The 18,981-nt window shown below is 46.8% G+C and overlaps 1 protein-coding gene across 7 annotated transcripts in view; it reads left to right on the top strand.

The window, feature by feature from the left end:
- The first annotated feature begins 12,287 nt into the window (after positions 1–12,287).
- Positions 12,288–18,981, top strand: part of SNTG2 (syntrophin gamma 2) — a 388,440-nt gene continuing 381,746 nt past the window's right edge. For all 7 annotated transcript variants that reach the window (XM_055378685.2, XM_031008374.3, XM_055378683.2 and 4 more), the window contains exon 1: positions 12,288–12,400. In XM_055378685.2, coding sequence (XP_055234660.2) covers positions 12,329–12,400 — 72 coding nt within the window. In that variant the 5' untranslated portion in view covers positions 12,288–12,328. The remainder of the gene's footprint in view (positions 12,401–18,981) is intronic.

The raw sequence follows: 18,981 nt of genomic DNA, 5'->3' as shown, positions 1-18,981 counted from the left end.
CCTTCTGGAAACTTCCCCCACATTCCCAAAGCCTGGATGCCAGGGGTTTCCTATGACACTCTGCAGGACCTTGGCTTTTCCCACATACAGGATGGCTGTGTGATGTGTCTTTATATATCATTCTCTCTCCCTCTCCCTTTCTAATTAAAAAACACCAGTGAAGGGCAGGGCTCCGCCCGCGATGTTTATTGCTGTGTCTGCAAATCCTAGCACAGTGTCACACAGAAAAAGTGAATATATCTGTTTGTGAATGTGTGTATATGTGCACGTGTGCCTGTGTTCACGTGCATGTACATGTGGGTACCTGTGTGCATATGTGTGCACATGTGCATGTGCAGATGTGTGTTATGTGTGTATGCGCATGTCAATATGCATATGTGTGAGCAAGTGTGTCCATGTGCACACGTATGCATGGGTGGGCACGTGTTCCTACGTGTGTGCATGTGTGAGCATGCCTGTGTATGCTCAGGTGTACACTGAATCAACCAAATGCTCTTTGGATTGAACAACAGGGCCTCACAGAGTTGCCATCTATTTTGTCTGAAATACCTGATCTGCCCTTTGGGTCCCAAGCCCCAGACGGGGCTAAGTCCAAGGGACAATTGCTGTGGTGGTTAATAGGAGCTGTCAGCCTGACTGGATTGTGGAGGCCAGGTGGCCGGCCATGTGTTGCTTTTGAGTGTATCTGTGAAGTGATTCCAGAGAGACTGACTGAAATTCAGTGATCTGAGATAGGAAGACCAGCCCTCCATGTGTGTGGCACCTGGGAACCCAGCTGGACAAAACAGGGAGAAGAAAAAGAATTTGCTCTCTCTCTCTGCTCTCTCTCCATTCCAGGGCAAGGCCCCTTTCTTCCTCCTGTCCTTAGACATCAGACTCCAGGTTCTTCTGCTTTTGGACTCCTTAGGGCTCCCTGGCTTTGGCCTCAGACTGGGGGCTGCGCTGTCTGTTTCCCCAGTTCTGAAACTCCCAGACTTGGACTGAGCCAGGCTGCCGGCTCTCCTGGTTCTCCAGCTGCTCCGGTTCTTCAGTTCCTCTGGTTCTGCTGCGTCTCTGGTTCTGCTGCGTCTCCGGTTCTGCTGTATCTCTGGTTCCCCAGCATCTCTGGTTCTCCAGTGTTTCTGGTTCTGCTGCTTGCATCAGCCTATCTTGGAACTTCTCTGCCCCTGTGATTCTGTAAGCCCATTGCCCCTCATCAATCCCTTTCATGCAATTGATTCTGTCAATTGTGGAGAAGGACATTCCAACGGGAATGAGCTTATTAAATATCATGAACATGGTACCCCGTGTGTGTGTGTGTGTGTGTGTGTGTGTGTGTGTGTGTGTGTGTTTAAAACATCTCTCTCTCTCGCTGTCTCTCTCTCTATATACATATTTAAGGGGGTTGGGGTTGTAGGGAGATTTTTTTCCAGAATTCCGGGTGGCCCTTCACCAGGGCTCTGACTAGCTGATGGGAAATCTCAGTGTGAGTAAGAGAAAAGCCTTCGCTCTGGAATTTCCTCCTTCCGCAGAAGGCACGAGTGTTAGTCAGAGTTCTCCAGAGGGACAGAATTGTGGGCAATGTTTCTCTGTATTTTTGAGTATCTGCATTTTCTCATTTTTCTTCCAATATATTATTTAGAAAGAAAAAAATGGAAGATGAGTTTGTCATCAATAGCAACAAGCTTCGTGTAAAGACTGACATAACTTACAAATGAATCCAAATGTACTCTCTCAGTAACGTCTGTTTAATAAATCAAAATGTGAAGAAGTTACTCAACCATGGATAACAATGTGTCTTAATCAACCCAGGCTGGAATAACAAACCAGCATGGACTTGTGGCTCAAACAAAAATGCACGACCCCATGGGCCTGGAGGCTGGAGCATGAGGTCAGGGTGCCTGCGTGGCTGGGTCCTGGTGAGGGCCGCTTCCTGGCCACCTTCTCACTGTGTCCACACATGGTGGTCAGAGGAAGCATGCTCCCCGGGGTCTCTTCCTACAGGGCACTGATCCCATCACGAGGGCCTCACTCCATGACCTCATCTAACCTCATCACCACCAAAAGACCCCATCTCCAAATACCACTATGCTGTGCAGAGGGGCTTCAACATATGAATTTGGGGGGGACCCCTATTCAGCCCATAGAAAGGCAGGCCAACCCCATCCAGGGGTGTGAAAGGGACAGGACATTTTCAGAATAATCCACTGGCATCAGGCTCCATGAAAATGTGAGAGTACAGACAGCAATGAGGAGGGCCTGGAATGCTGAATTGCTGGCACTTGGTGAGAAAGTTGGAATAAATGCAGAGCCCGAAAGAGCTTTGTCCAGATGGGAAGGTCAGCCGTGTCCTGGAGGCATCTTCCCCAAATAAATCTTCTACGTTTTCTTTGTTCACCTCTCTATGCAACCCTAGTAGCTTTTCCTGTGCTATTTTTGAGAAAATGTATCCCAAACACCTACTGAGCATCCAAATGTTTTACAAAGATGTCAGTGGGGATTTGCAAGGGCGTGGAATCTTCAAGGCACTGAGCTGCTGCAGATAATATATTGTCCATTTCACAGTGCTGATGTCCCCTCCATCTGGTAAAGATAAAACATGCCACTAACACAGCCCTGCAGCCACACGGAAGACTCCCTAAGCACAGGAATCCACATCAATCCTGCTTCCCACCAGATCCGTACCACCTGACACACCTGCCAGCACACCATGGTTACTTCTAAAGTATGTGATGAATTAATGCATTTTTTTTTTGAGACAGAGTCTCACTCTGTCACCAGGCTGAAGTGCAGTGGCTTGATCTCAGCTCACTGCAACCTCCACCCCCTGAGTTCAAGTGATTCTCCTGCTTCAGCCTCCCAAGTAGCTGGGACTACAGGTGCGTGCCACCACGTCCAGGTAATTTTTGAATTAATGCATTTTTAATATTGTCATTTAAGTTCTGAATTTTTCTAAAATTGTTCTTCTACTTTTATTTCAATTCTTGTAGTTTAGCAATACTTAGCAATCAGCCTTGAAAAGCATGGAAAGAAACCCCACGTGTTTACTCAGCAAATATTCTCTGTGAATTTTTTTCTGTGCTCGTCACGTGCTGATTAATGAGGCCAGAAAGAAGAATACGTGGGTCATAGGACCCCAAAGACAGGGTTTCCTGAGGAAATCAATGTGCAAGTGAACAATTACAGCAGAGATGAAATCTCAGTCTGTGACAACTCAGTCCTCAGGTTCCTTAAGAAATTGTGCATGTATTGAGCCAAAACGTCTCCCTGCCTGCACCCAAGGCCCTGGAGGGAAGCACTGGGATGCCCAGCATGGAAGGCAGCCTCCTGCCCGCAGAGAGCCTGGCACGTGGGTGTCTCCGTGGGTCCTCCCCCTGCCCACCAGAACCACCAGTGCCCTTGGCTGCCGCTGCCAGATGGGCCCTCTCACTGGCATCTTCCCAAGCACCTGCTCCCAGCAAAATAGGAGACATGAGGGAAGGAAAGGGTGGCAGGGCGGGAAGTGGAACTCCAGAAAGTCATCAGCATCGCGTTTCTCATTCCACGTTTGTGGATGAATTGTCCTGATTGCTTGCCCCGAGGGCTTATGTTTTCAACATGCTACGTGCTTTCTGTTTGCTTTTTCTACCTTCCTTGAAAGCTGTTGAAAATATGTGATGAGGTCATACATATAGGACATAGTTTGGATGTGCATGTTTATAAGGTCAACAGTTTCAAATAGTCCAAAGTTAATATTTGTATTTTTTATTTGTCATTGCATTAAGTTGAAGTGAAAAATTCATATAGATTCCTCTATGTTGATGATTTCAAATAAAACTATACAAACCATTTGTAGTAAAGTCACACCTAGTACTGAGCTAAAACTTCTGTTTCATAAGGTTTTCCAAATGGAAGATTGTTTAGATTTCAATAATGCTAAATACATTTAACATCGATTGGCTACAACTTGCAAAACACCTTTTGGTTTTGGGAATGTTTTTCTAACATTTGACTCCACGTTCTACAGCAGTAAAATATAAAAGAAATAATTTCTCTGAAACACTTTCTTTATTACCATGAGAAGGAGTGTGAAGAAACTGGCTGTAACCGCTGACACCAAAGGCTTGGGAATGTTCTGTTAAAATGAAATATCTGATGTCAAAACATGATGAAGCCAAGATCATTATCATGATACAAACAATGAACGTGTATTAGAGTAACAGGCAAATAACCAAGGGGTTAGGGACATTTTCCACTGTGTGGAAGTAACTTCAGTGACATCACACAAAGGTTTTAAGAGCAAAGTGAAGACTTTAACTTGCTCCAGGTGAACAAAAGAAGCAGAACATGGTCTTCCCACAAACAAGGAAAATGAAAACCTGTTCCCCACGTCTGAAATGCTGATCTGAGGAATAATAAACAGAAAAGCACAGGACTTCAGCTTATTCTGTTCCTGCCAAGTATCATAAACTAAATCAGCACTCAATTATCCCTTCCAAAAAAACATAAAACATGTTTCCAAATTGGGAAGGTCAACTGTTATTCAAAAGGCCTTAAGGTTGTTGTCAGTTCTGAGTAAATTCAACTCCAAATTCAACCATTTGGAAAATTGTGAGCACTGAACTGGAAAAGCCATCCGTGCGTTTGGGAATCTGTGCTCATCGTGCGTCCTAATCAATAAAGCTGTTCAAGGGCAGCGCAGGCCGAATCCACGGCCCCAGTGGTACATCTCAGAACTTCAGAGATGAGCTTCTGCTCGGAGGAGTGACAGATGGAGATTTCCATGGACCCATTAAGTAACACTGATTTTGAACAGAACCTAACACCAGGGTGAGGTGCATGGCTATTGTCACCTGGACTTGGGATTGTTGCCAGGGAGGGACATGCATTCTTCTCCAGGATGTTGACTGTCCTCATCTATGAGATAGAAGAAACTTCACTCACCGTAGTGGGAAGGCCATGCTACCAGTATTTTAGGAATTCCCCACACTCCCAGCTTGAGAAGATGACGTCACAGTTGAGGCGCTCTCTCCCCTGTGGGCCATGTGGCCTTTCTCTGTCCCAAGTGTCCCGGTGTTTGTAGTACCAGTGAGACCATTAGGAGTCATAAAATTGGGTACAGGCTCACCGTGCTCCTCCTGCTGTTGTTATGGGATCTTTGGGGTATCGATTTTCTGGCTGGAAACCTCTGTGGCTGGTGGTGCCTTTGCCTGAGTTCTTGTCCTGTGTACAGAAGAATGAGGCACACAGACAAGTGGAAGGTGAGCAAAATGAAGAGGAGCTTTACTGAGTGTTAGAACAGCTCAGAGGACACCCGTAGGGGGCAGCTCCTCTCTGCAGGAAGGTCATCTCATTGAGTGTTCAGCTCTCGGCAGAGAGAAGGCCCTGGAGAGGGTGGCTCCTCTCTGCAGCAGTTCCTCCTGTTGTCTCTCTGCAGCTCTCAGCAGAGAGGGTAGCTCTTCTCTGCAGCTGGTCGCCCTGCCATCTGTCTGTCCTCTGCCCTGCTCTGGCTGAGTCTGGGGCTTTGGAAGGAGATGTGTGTTGGAGCCATTCTAACAGGTGTGAGGTGACATATCATCATGATTTGATTCACATTCCCCTGATGATTAGTGATACTGATGCTGACCACATTTTTATATACCTGTTGGCCAATTGTATGTCTTCTCTTGAGACATATCTAATAAAGTTTTTGTCTTGTTTTTTAATCAGAATACTTAGATTTTTGCTATTGTTTGAGTTCCTTATATATCCTGGATAATAGACCTTTGCCAGATGTAGAATTTGCACATATTTTCTTCCATTCAGTCAGTCTTTCCTTCACTCTGTTGATTGTTTCTTTTGCTGTGCAAAAGCTTCATAGTTTTTGGAATATCATTTGTCTATTTCTGTTTTTGTTGATTATGCTTTTGAGGACTAATCCAAAAAGTCCTTGCTCAGTCCAAGGTCATGAGGTGTTCACCCTATGTTTTCTTCTAGTAGTTTCATAGTTTGGGGGGGTCTCACATTCAAATATTTAATCCAGTAGTTTCATAGTTTGGGCATCTCACATTCAAGTATTTAATCCATTTCGAGTTGATTTTAAGTGGTGACAGATAAGGGTCCAGTTTTATTCTTTTGCATGTGGCTATCCAGTTTCCTCAGCACCATTTATAAAGGTGGTCCTTTCCCCACTGTGTGTTCTTGGTGTCTTTGTCAAAAATCACTTCATTGTAGATGTGTGGATTTATTTCTGGGCTTTCTATTCTGTTTCTTTGGTCTGCATGTTTGTTTTTATACCAATACCATGCTGTTTTAGTTACTATAGCTTTGTGGTATATTTTGAAGTCAAGTGATGTTGTCACAGGGTGATCTCCAAAACTGGGGCTCAGCCTAGGAAGCCAAGTGGGTTCTTGCTTTAGCACAGGAAAGAACTCAAGAGTGAGGTGGCAGAGAAAAGCAAGAGCAAATTTATTAAGGAAAAAAAGGAACAAAGGGAGCCACTCCACAGGCAGAGAAGGGCAAGACTACAGGAGGGTATTTCCAGGGTTGCTTCTAGCTGGCTGTCTAAGCGTGATTTCTTCATTATATGTTAGACAAGCAGTGAGTTATTCATGAGTTTTCAGGGAAAGGGGTGGGGAGCTCCTGGAACTGGGATTTCTCCCCCTTACAGGGTAACTTCTGGGCGTTGCCATGGCATCTGTAAACTGCCATGGTGCTGGTGGGCATGGCTTTCATATGCTAATGCATTATAATTAGAGAAATAATAAGCAGTGAGTAGGACCAAAGGTCATTTCTGTTGCCATCTTGGTTCTAGCTGGCTTTAGCTGGCTTCTCTACTGTCTCTGGTCTTATTAGTGGAGTCATGTGACCTGTTGTCTTGGTAAACAAGTCCAGCTGAATTCTTATTTCAGCGTGGGCTTTTGTTTCCCTCAAGATTGCTTTGGCTCTTAGGCTTTTTTTGGTTCCACAGGAATTTTAGAATTTTTTTTTTCTATCTCCGGGAAGAATGACATTGGTATTTTGATAGGAATTGCACTGAGTCTGTAGATCACTTTGGGTCATATGGACTTTTTAACAATATTAATTTTTCCAATCCACAAATACAAGATATCTTTTCATTTATTTGAGTCCTCTTCGATTTCTTTCATCGTTTTATAGTTTTCAGCACAGAGATCTTTCACTTCCTTGGTTAAATTGATGCCTAAGTACCATTTTTTTTTGTAGCTACTATAAATGGGCTTGTTTTCTTGATTTCTTTTTCAGATTAGCCACTATTCATGTATAGAAACTCCACAGATATTTGTGTGTTGACTTTGTGTTCTGCAACCTCACTGAATGTGCTTATTAATTAGTTCTAACAACTTTTTGAAGGAGTCTTTAGGGTTTTCTATATGTAATACCAACTCCTCTGCAAGCAAGGACAATTTGAATTCTTCCTTTCCAATGTGGTTGCCCTTTATTTCCTTCTTTTGCCTAAGTGCTAGGCTAGGACTTCCACTACCGGTACAGAATAGAAGTGATGAGTATACTCTGTGCAGGCGTGAGAGTGCTTTTGATTTTTTAGGAAACATTTGTTAAGTACTTAATGGAAATGGCACATTATTTCTGCAAATTACTCTGAACAGGTTTCACGGAAAGTAATCTGCATATAAATAGAGAGAAGCTGAGTATTACCTGGGACTTGAGTGAAAGATCAAGGGCACAGCAGCCCCAGCTATGTGCGGTTTCACTTTCTGTGGTCCCAGGTGCCTGTGGTCAACTGCAGTCTGAAAATATTAAATAAAAATTTCCTGAAATAAACAGTTCGTAAGAGTGAAGTTGTGCCCTGAGAAGCATGGCAAATCCTCACACCGACGCCTTTGTGCCTCTCAGGATGTAAGTTGCCCTCTCAGTTCATAAGAGTGAAGTTGTGCCCTGTTCTGAGAAGCATGGCGAATCCTCACGCCCTCTCTGTCCCATGAATTCACTGTGTGCACCACACATCCTGACATTTAGTAGCTGTCTGGGTTATAAATTGACTGTCCAGGTAGCACAGTGCTTCTGTTCAAGTCTTGCTTATTTTATTCAATATTGGCCCCAAACACAAGACTAGGGCAAAGAGAAGCCATAAAGTGCTTCCTTAAGTGAAAAAGTGAAAGTTCTCACTTTAATAAGGAAAGGAAAAAAATGTATGATGAAATTGCTAAGATTTCCAGTGTGGTAAGAATGAAACTTCTAGGGGCAGAAAAACTAGTTACAGAATGGTAACCAAGTGTGAAACAGGAAGGTAATAGGTCTTCCTTGCAGAAATAAGACTATGCCTGGAGGGGGAATAGGTTCAGTCAGCAAATCAAGCAATGTAAAGGATGTTCCCACAAGGCTGTCAGTCCAGAAAGTATTTTAAGTTAATTTGAAAATGAAACCCAGCTGCGCATGGTGGCTCACGCCTGTAATCCCAGCACTTTGGGAGGCCGAGGCAGGGGGATCACCTGAGGTCTGGAGTTTGAGACCAGCCTGGCCAACATGATGAAACCCTATCTCTACTAAAAATACAAAAAAATCAGCCTGGCGTGGTAGTGGGCGCCTGTAATCACAGCTAATCAGAAGGCTGAGGCAGGAGAATTGTTTCAACCAGCGAGGTAGAGCTTGCAGTGAGCCGAGATCGCGCCACTGCACTCCAGCCTAGGCGACAAGAGTGAGACTCTATCCCAAAATAAATAAATAAAATAAAAAATAATAATAAAAATAAAAATAAAAAAGAAATCATGCTAGTTTTGCTGTCACATTTCAAACTGCAAACGTTATGGCTGCAGTGAGTGATAAGTGCCTATTTAAGATGGAAAAGACGCTGAACTTGTAGGCAGAAGACATGAGCGGAAAGCTGTTCCGTGGAGGGCACGTCAGCGCAGAAAGCACAATCCCATGGAAAGACTTCAGCAGTCAGTCCCCCGAAGTGAGTGACACTGAGCCATTCATGGCAAGTGAGGCATAGCTACACTGATTTAGGAGTGGGCTTGTCATGAAAACAAAAAGCAAAAAACAAAAAACTGGAGAGGCTGTGTTTGCCAGTGAAGAAGCTGCTGCCATATTTCCGGCAGAGTTGAAGTTGATTAAAGGGAAAGGATGCCATCCAAAGCAAGTCTTCAATTGCAGTGAGACCAGGCTCCTCTGGAAGAAGATACCCAACAGAACCTGCGTTCTTGAAAGGGCAAAGAAGGCCCCAGGGCATAAAACACTGAAGGGCTGATTTACCCTGTGCCGTGTGCAATGCTGTAGGACGTGTGGCCAAGCCAGCTGTGGTGCACACAGAGAGGAACACTTATGCTCAAAAAACAAACGTTACCTGCTTGTGTTCAGGCAACATAACCAGAAAGCATGGGTGGTAACCACCATGTTTATGGAAAGGTTCCACCAGTACTTCCTCCCAAAGCCTTGGAAGGGGGAAGGTTGGAATATAAAGTCTCATTAGTAACAGACAACGTACCTGGCCATTCTGAATATGTTGACTATAAAAATGACAAGGCCAAGGTTGTATTATTATTAAGACCGGGTCTCACTCTGTCGCCCAGGCTGGAGCGCAGTGGCATGATCTCGGCTCAATGCAACCTCCGCCTCCAGGGTTCAAGGGATTCTCCAGCCTCAGCCTCCCTAGTAGCTGGGACCACAGGTGCATGCCACCATGCCTGGCTAATTTTTGTATTTTTTTGTAGAGACGGGGTTTTACCATGTTGCCCAGGCTGGTCTCAAACACCTGAGCTCAAAGCAATCTACCTGCCTTGGCCTCCCGAATTGCTGGGATTACAGGTGTGAAGCACTGTGCCCGGCCTCAAGGTTGTATTTTTACCTTCAAATACAACCTCATTACTCCTGCCTTTTGACCAGGGCATCGTCCAGTTTGTCTAGGCCACATACATCAGTTCGGTCAGCAATTGATGCATATATATATATGCATGCAATTGATACATACATATATATATATATATACACATACATACATAGTTCAGTACTATCCACGGTATCAGGCAGCCACTGGGGGTCTTGGAACATACCCATGAGGATGAGGGGTTACTGGAGTTTTTTGTACTACATTTAGAAAGTTTCTGTAAATTCAGAATTATTTCAAAGTTAAAAGTTAATAAAGAGACACCAACTGCAACTGGTTTTAGACACATCTCAGAATCAAAGCTATACTCATCACAAAAACCAGAAAGTTGAATTTTGGTAACCTCATGGGGGACATTCCCTCGCAGAGTTTCAGGATAGTTAGGGTTTTACTTTTTATTGTTATTGCAGTAGAACCCTACTATTTAAAATAAGCAAAATAACCCTTACGTGCAGTCCTGACACAGATGCATAAAAGCAGACAGGCAGTTAAAACTTGAATTAATTAGCCTTTCAAAAGCAGCCCCAGAGTGCCTACGACGTCCTGGAATCACAAAATTTTATTATAGAAAGGATTCCAGAGATTGTTAGCCAAAACCACATTATTTTACAAATGAATTAACAATTACCTTTGTTCTGAAAAACAAAAATATATGTGTCTATTCATTTAACGATAAAATTTTAACAAAAACTTGTCTCTCAAAGTCAACATTTATACATGCAACACGCTGTTTTTCCTTCTTCAGGCCCTGGAATAGAATGTCCCTTTGCAAGGTAATGAGACAATATCTTTGTGTATTTTTAGACATTTAATTTCTCAGAGATTATATGCACGCTCTTTTAAAAATGCAACTTAAAGGCAAACAATAATCTCTTGTAGTTTTTCTTATTCTAGGTTTTGCTACAAATAAAAAGTAATACAATATTTTTTACCAATTCACCCAAGAAGCATATAATTTTGTAACAGGCACTGTGCCACGTATAAAAAGACCTGGTTTTTGCTATTCAAGAGCTCGTCCTCTGGTTAAACTGAGTGCTAAGAAGTGCTGGCAGATTGCCGTGAAGGTGAAACAGGAATACAGAGAATAGAGAAATGGGGAAGGGCGTCTGTGTTCGAAACCCAGGTCTACTCAGGGGTCAAGCAAGTCGGAGTCAGAAAAAGTAAAGTGTTTAACATCGAGTTTTCAATATTTATTTGTTTACAATGCGTCACATGCTGCTCCTAGATAGGGTTAACCTCTGAAGACCTCAGATTTCGCTGCTTTTCTTTGCCGTGGAGAGGGAATAAAACCGGCATCGTGGCCTCCGCGATGCGCGCTCGTGCCTGGGTCGGAGGACTGGGAGGCGGAGGATTTGGAAAGGGAGAAAAATACGGGCTGGCTTCTTTTTAAAAAATGTGGGTAGCCTTGCCTGCCCCCGCCGCACCGGAATTTATCCTAAACTTACTTTCATTTACATTAAAACAAGACGATTTGAGTCTACCAAACCCAATACTGCATCTGTGAGGCTCCTTTTGGCACAAACCTGAATGAACAGCGGGAAACGCCGTCTCCCCGGGCGTCTGAGATCTGGGGTCCCCTCCCCACCTGGTCTCCCAGCTCCCGCCCCAGCCCCGTGCGCCCCAGGAGGGCACCGCCGAGCGCCGGGTCCCCGCAGGGTTCGGGAGACTCCGCGGACCGGAGGAGGGATAGGACCCCCGAGCTTTAGGGGCGGGAAGGGAGGGTGGAAGGAGGAGGGGAGCGGGGTTGGGGAAAGTTGGAGCTTCGGTATCTTTTCTCCGGGCCAGGCCGTCCTCGGGGCCCTGCGCTGCTTCTCCAAGTGCTGGGAAGACTCCGTGGGGAAAGGTCTGACGACGCGGCCGGCTGGCACAGGTGTGGCGGCTTCAGAGGGCCGGGGAGAACCCATGGCTTCGAGGCTGTGGACTAGAAATGTCCCTGATTAGAAGCTGAGAACCTTTGGCCAGGGAGGTGGGGCGGCGGGGAAGGGTCGTCAAGCCGGTCCAGAGCGCGCCCACCTGCGCCCCAAGGGAGAGGAGGTTCCCCCCCCCGCCCCACCCACCGCCGCCACGATGCGCCGCGGACCTCGGCGACCCAGCCCGGGTAGAAGCGCGCGCTCCCCTCCTCCAGCCTCGTGCGCCGGCCCCTGCCCCGCCAGCCCCGCTATGGTCCCCCCTCCACCCCCGCGGGAGCGCCCCTGTCCCCCCATCCTGCACTTCCCCCAGAGTCGCGCGCCAGTTTCCCGCCCCGTGGAAGCGCCCCTCTCCCGACTCCGGCTGATCCCCGCTCGCCGGCCGCCCCGCGGGTGCGCGCCCGGCCCCTCCCTCACCCGGGGCGGGTCTGCGTGGGCGGTGCTCCCGGTCGGCGGGCGGAGCTCCGGTTCCCCAGCCCTGCGCCCCGGTGGAGCTCAAGCCGGAGCCCGCAGAAGGGCTCGGGCGCGGACGCGGCGCCTGGCGGGGCCCTGGGAGGCTCGGACGGGGTCCTGGCGTTGAGCTCGGCCGGCCCGGAGCGCGGACCCAGCCGCAGGGGCGGCGATGGGCACCGAGGGACCCCCGCCCCCGGCCGCCTCCCGCGGACGCCAGGGCTGCCTGCGGGTACCTGCGCGGGTGAGTGCGGCCCCTCAGCGCCCCTGCACCCCCGGCCCCTCTTCCCTCTCCTTCGCGCCCTTCTCCCCCCCGCCCCTCCTCCCTCCACGCCCCCTCGCTCGCGGCGACCCCTTCCCTGTCTCCAGGGACCGCTGGCCGGAGGGTAGGCACCCGCCCCCTGGCCGCTCTGCTCCCTCCAGCCCAGTGTCTTACTGGAAACTTGCAGGCTTTGCTCCTCTAGCGTCTTCCAAGGTTTGGTTTTGAGGCGCCCGGGTTTCCCTTTACTGCGTGGGAAGTAGCGCTTTCCAGAATTTGGGATTTGAGATTGGCCCCGCATTGCTTCCCAGGAGCGGCTCTTTCGGGCCCAGGCGGTGGCTCGGACCGGAGCGTCCCCCCTGCAGCCTTCGGGCGCCCAGGCCAGGTCTGAGTTGGCCAGATTGAGCCCAGCCAGGTGCATGGCGCGGCCTCGGCAGGTGCTGGGGGCTCTGGGCGATTCGGGGAACCGCTGGGACGCCAACTGGGTAATACGGATTTCTTTTTTGAAGTCTATTCTAGTTCCCACCCTAAATAACTCCCTCTTCACCTTCTTATTTTTAAATAACTGAACTATTGATTGACAGAAAACAGAAACGTTGGCCCAAAGAAAAACGAAAAGTTCTTGGAAACCTTCGAGTTGCCACCCACAGCACAGCCTCGAGTTGTGAAAACAGTTTAAGGGAGCACGTGGCCACCCCAGCCCTAGGAGGCTGCCGAGGAGCGCGGCTGTTAATGAAAATGCATTGACAACCACTCATTTAGGATTCCTTCCCCAGGAGCTCCCAGTCCCAGGAGCGACCAGGAATACAGTTAGCCCTCCCTTATAGGACAGCGGAGAGACGGTTCAGAAGGCCACAGGTTGAGGGCTGCTACAAATTCCTATTGTCATAATAATGATTCTAAACTAGGACCGTGGTCGTCGCTACTGTGTGATGTTAAAAAAATGTCTGTGTAGAGATAGGTGCATCTTCATTCAAGTCGTACCTTTCTGGGCTTTTACTACAAAATATGAAAATTAAATTTCGTGTAAAATGTGGGTGTTTGTTTCTTGAAGTACTTTGTAATATGAATAGCTATCCCACAGTTGCCCATGGTAATCAAACCCGAGAAAATATGCGGGGATTACCTAGAAATAAACCGCAGTAAAAACTGCAGGCGCTGTGGCTTTCCGTCTGGTCACTGCCTTCAGCTTTATAATGATGCCCTCCCACGGTTAGGGATTGTGCATTTTCCTCGAGACATTCGAGCAAAGCAATTCTTGCTTTTAATCATTGTAATTATAGCGGAAGCGTTGAAGTGGATTCATCATACTTCATAATTGACCCACTTGATGAGTTATTGGCAATAACGTCAACTAATAAAGCAACTGCGCGTATTCTAGTAAATGCTCTCCTTTGCGCTCAGTATTAATTAAGGTGCTAAATTTGATGTTTTCCAGTCAAGAGTGGCCTCTGCTCACCTGTTTGCTACAAGATGTGATTGGCGCTTTCTTTCTAATAAGAACCTTGATTATTTGAAACAGCCTGTCTGAATTGTATTGAAAGAAACTTTTTTTTTTTAGCGTTGGAGGCCAAGTATTACAATAAGATGGAGCATTTTAAGAGCAAGACTCCTAACTTTGCAGTCATAAGTAATTAGGTATGTGCTAAGCCTACCTTAGACACCAGTGCATGGTCATGTTAGCTCAGATTCTTAGGTATTTAAAACGAATCTGTTAAGTATCGGTGTTGGCAGGTTTGTCTTGAAAACATGAATGTTCTTAGCATACAATGTCATCCTTACTTAATGGCAGAGACAACTGTGCAGAATTATTTTCTTACCGTAACTGCATAATATTATTCAACTTGTGTAATTATTTAATCATTTCAGTTAAGAGAACTTGGTGCTTTTAACTAGAAAAAGATGAAAGTCTTTTCTAAATCTTATATTTCTAGTTATATTTTTTCTATCTGAAGTCAAAACTATACACATTCTTTATCATGACTGCTTGTTTGAATCATGGAATTTGGCCACGTTTGAAGGTCTCCTGTTCGGTAACAGACCTGTTTTGTTTCCCCTTTCAAGTGCCTGTTCCCGATGTTTTTTTCTAAGTGAAGTGAGTTCATGGAGCTCTGTCTCTGACCATACCTGGATTTGGGGGGTAAAATCCCACTGGCAGACAACCTCAGTACAATGTGCGAAGTGTGTCTTGCTTGTAGCTTCAAAGACTACTATTGGTTGATGTTTACAGCACATTTGCTGCTTTTAAATGACAACACTTCTTCAGTCTGGGGCGCTGGAAGAATTATTGGCATGAGCCGGGAACATGCCCATTTATGTGATGAGCTTGCTCACTGAAGGGGGAAAGCACGTTAGGTCATTTTAAAGGTGCATGTGGTAAGGGCACCACCTAATCATCTGTTTACAGATATGAATTGCTGCATGAGATGAATGAAGCATCTGAGCTCCTAAGAAGGTTCCCCATTCCTTCTATGCTTTGGTTATGTTTTTCATCCTTGCTGACTCATCTTTAATTTCAACTGTAGAATTTCTGTTGACGTCTATGACATCATAAGCAAAATCCATGCATTACAAAGCAGGCAGTTACCTGACTTTACCAGGAGACATGGAGACATGTTCCCCAGTAAATATGTGAACGAGGTCCAATTAAGAAAAGTGTGCCTTGTTTTAGTTTTTTTCCAATATGGGATGTTAAAATTGCCTTGTTTTCTGAATGGTGTATGTGGAGCAACAGCTTCTTGTCTCTGGATATCTTTAAGGATGATGACTGTAGACAAGGCATTTAAGCTTCAGTTTTAATTTAGATCTGCTTCTCAAGATACCCCATGAGGCTCTGAGTGAGTTGGCAGAGGGGCTGGCATTGCAGTTCTCGGTGACAGAGGGTGTGTTTGCATCGCAGGCCTCCTATTTACTAAATGGGTATATTCAGGATAGACTTACTAAGCAGTGTGATTTTCTGGCTTTCCTGTTAGCTCATGTAGCATGTGACAGCAGGCACACGAGGGACCCCAAAGAGGAGCTGCTCTCAGGCTCTGCTGTGCACCCCTAGCTCCTGTGCTGCTGGGCATGAGGCGGGCACAGGCAGGTGCTTGTGGAAATGGAGAGGGAAGGAGGGAGATCAGGGTTCCAGGGAACTCAGAGAACCCCGGCTTCGGGAACCACCATCCTCTCTGGCTCTGGCTTCTCACCTGTGGAATGTGTGCTTGGGTTCTGAAGGTCACTTTGTATCTGATTCCAAATCCCTCAGAAACTCGCTCTTTAATTAGACTCTAGAGGTATTTTTGTTGAGTGAGACACAACAGGGAAGGTTGAAAACATGCTTTTGGAGGAAAAGTGCACTCAGGATTTAATGGAAAATGGACCTTGAACTGGTGTGTACTTGTCCTTGTTGTCCAGCTGGTTACCGCATGTTGTCATGACTAGTTTTGAATAGTCGACTTTGGATTATTTTCAGCTAACACTAGATGTCACTTTCCCCCAGTCCATACTAAAGTTCCATGTAAAATTCAGGAAGCCGAGGTTATCCTTCCTATTTCTGTATTAAATGCTAAGCTCCCCTATGTGGGCGTAATCCCTCACCTGAGGACTGACCCCAGCCTGTGGCTCTTCATCCCCTGCCCCTCTGAACAAGAAGGCCCTCCGAAAGCTCACCCATTTCTGGCTGTCTTCCAGGGACCGTGCCGCTTCTTCACCCCATCAGCCTGAACCTTCCTGTTTTCCCCCCTTGCACATTTTAATAAATACTGTTAACAATGCTGTGAATATGAGGATGTGATTTTGCAATTAGAATTACATGGTAAAATAGTTTGCTTTTTAAGGAGTCTACATTTTTACATCCTATAAATATGATTATAAACTAGCTACATTTTAATTTAGCAAAGACTTTGGATTTAAGAAAGTGAATATGCTTCTTATTTAGGGGATACGGTTTTAAACATTTGTAAAATGTAAAGTTATATTTTTAGTGCAAAAAGTATTAAACTTCACAGTCTGCTAACTCCTAAACTGCTAAGTTTTAATTCTGTTTTATCTGTTATACTTTGTAAAGAAACTGCATGTCATTCACTTCTCTTGACTTGAAACCTAGATCAGTGCGTGGCCTGTTATTTTGCAATAATCCGCATTAGTGTTAATGAAAAAGGTGACCCTCCACTGTCAAGATTCTGAGTATCAACTCTGGGAGTTACCAACATTCACTCGACATTTGGGTGAACACCATTTGATGATGGCACCGAATTGTGTTATTATAAAAACAATCACATAGAACATTAGAATCAGACGTCCTAAATATCGTGCTTATTGGCCTCCATTTTATAAATTTACTTTTCCTCTTGTTTTTTATTTGGACCCCAGCTCCAGAAGACAAACTTTCTTCTTGTACTCAGCCAGTGGCAGTGGCCTCTAAGTATGGACTGACCAGGAAATCACTGTAATTACTCCTACCTTCATCAAAATAGTTTAAATGACAAATCCTGTGCAAGAATTAAATTCCGCTTCTGTAAAGAATGCTTATAGTTGCAGATGTTTTATTGTGTAGTTCATAAATTATTATAGGTAAGGGCACAGCCATGGGGACGCACTCAGATTCCATGGAAGAACGTTTCTGTTCGTTGAGCGGGTGTTTAGAAAATAATCTGCATTTTTGAAGTGGGATACAGCTGCCAGTTGTTCTGAACAAAATCATCACTTGTTTTGGATTTGGCAGCAAGTCCTCTAGCAAGTCCTCTCACTCAGAACAGGGAGGCCTCCCGTAGTCTGGGGTCCCAGCTACCCTCCTTTTAGAAGCTGGTGCCAGGGAGGCCAAGGGGCCCACATCTGCCACTGTCCCCGGCCCTGCCTCAGAGCCTTCCCTGCCCCTGCATCTGCATCTGCCCTGGCCCCACCCCCTGCCCTTGTGACTGTGCTGGCCCCTGCCCCTGCCCTGCCCCTGCCCCTACCCCTGACCCTGACTTGTGCCAAACGCTCCGCACCTGCCCCTACCCCTGCCCTGCCCCTGCCCATGCCCTGCACGCACCACGCCCCGCCCCTGCTCCTGCCCTGCACCTACCCCTGCCCTGCACCTATCCTTGCCCTGCCACTGCCCCTGCCCCTACCCCTGACCCTGACTTGTGCCAAACGCTCCGCACCTGCCCCTACCCCTGCCCTGCCCCTACCCATGCCCTGCACCCACCACGCCCCGCCCCTGCCCCTGCTCCTGCCCTGCACCTACCCCTGCCCTGCACCTATCCCTGCCCTGCCACTGCCCCTGCCCCGCCCCTGTGCCTGCCCAGCCCCTGCACCTGCCCCTGCCCTGCCCCTGGGCCTCCCCCTGCCCTGCCCCTGTGCCTCCCCCTGCCCTGCCCCTGCGCCTCCCCCTGCTCTGCCCCTGCGCCTGCCCTGCCCCTGCGCCTGCCCCTGCTGGGCATTCTGCGCGGACGTTTCCAAAACTCTTCTCTGCAGCTCAGTCCGGAGCAGGGTTGCGTTCTGCCCTTCCCAGGCTGGAGCATAACCACTCACCCCGTGGCTGCATCATTCCTCCCTCGGGCTTTCACACATCTCGGTTGGGCACGTGGAGCGCTGCCTGCCCCGGCCCAGGGCCTTTGCTCAGCTGCCTCTCCTGGAGGCTGCATCTCACCAGGTGCAGCAGCTGCCCCCCCAACCCATGCCCCTTCCTGCAGAGGACCCGCTCCCCCAGGGCCCTGGCCCACCCGTGGCTGTGAATGGGCCCTTCTCGGTCGGGTGTCTAGGAGGGAAGTGGCACCTGGGTCCCCTGCTGCTGTGAGCCCGTGGAGGGGCCGCTTTCAGAAGGACACAGCCCGGGGAACTCGGTTCTGCCCTGCTGCGTGGTAGCTGACCCATGTGTCAGTTGAGCCAATAAGTATATATCTGAATTAGATGTATGTGTTTCTATGAACTAGAGAGAAAGTTCCGTTTCTGGTTTTTGAACTGATAATTTATTTTGTATTTATGATCAGTTTATTTGGATTTAAGTAAAATTGTGCTTTCATATTTTTAGAATAGCTATGTTTTGATTTTAATTTTTCACATCAGCATACGTTTAATGGTAAATATAATTCTATTTCTCAGCTGTATCCTGCTCAAGATTATCCTTCATGATTTCTCTGCAGATAATTATATTTTACCAAATGGCTCTGTCAGTTTGCCTTTTTACATGATTAAGTTTTCATTATGTACTGAGAAATATGAAATTACTTCTTATACCTTAAACCTGGGGACATCCAGAACCCGTTGAGTTAGATGCAGTGCTTTTAGAAACGTGTGCCAGCTTGGTCATAGTTAGCACAGGTCATATGGTCTTGAAAGAAATCCAAGTCTGGTTTTATTCCTAAAACGATCATGGTCTGTAGCAAGGTAGAGAAAGTCCAGCCTTTGTATTACCTCCTCAGAAACACTAGAAATTTTACCACCTCCCTGCTTGAGGGGGAGCAACGGATGGGGAACGGTGGTGGGAAGTAGCTCTGGGTCTCAGGCCTCCTTTTGAAAGTTGGGGGTTTGGCGATGATTAAGTGCCATTTGGAGAAATGCTTTATGATGATGCACCTTACGTACGTGCAGACACAGGCACA

The sequence above is a fragment of the Gorilla gorilla genome, chromosome 12 (assembly GCF_029281585.2).
Source record: "Gorilla gorilla gorilla isolate KB3781 chromosome 12, NHGRI_mGorGor1-v2.1_pri, whole genome shotgun sequence".
Classification (NCBI taxonomy): domain Eukaryota; kingdom Metazoa; phylum Chordata; class Mammalia; order Primates; family Hominidae; genus Gorilla; species Gorilla gorilla.
Note: the sequence above shows the minus strand (reverse complement) of the source record. Positions and strands in the feature narration are given on the sequence as shown.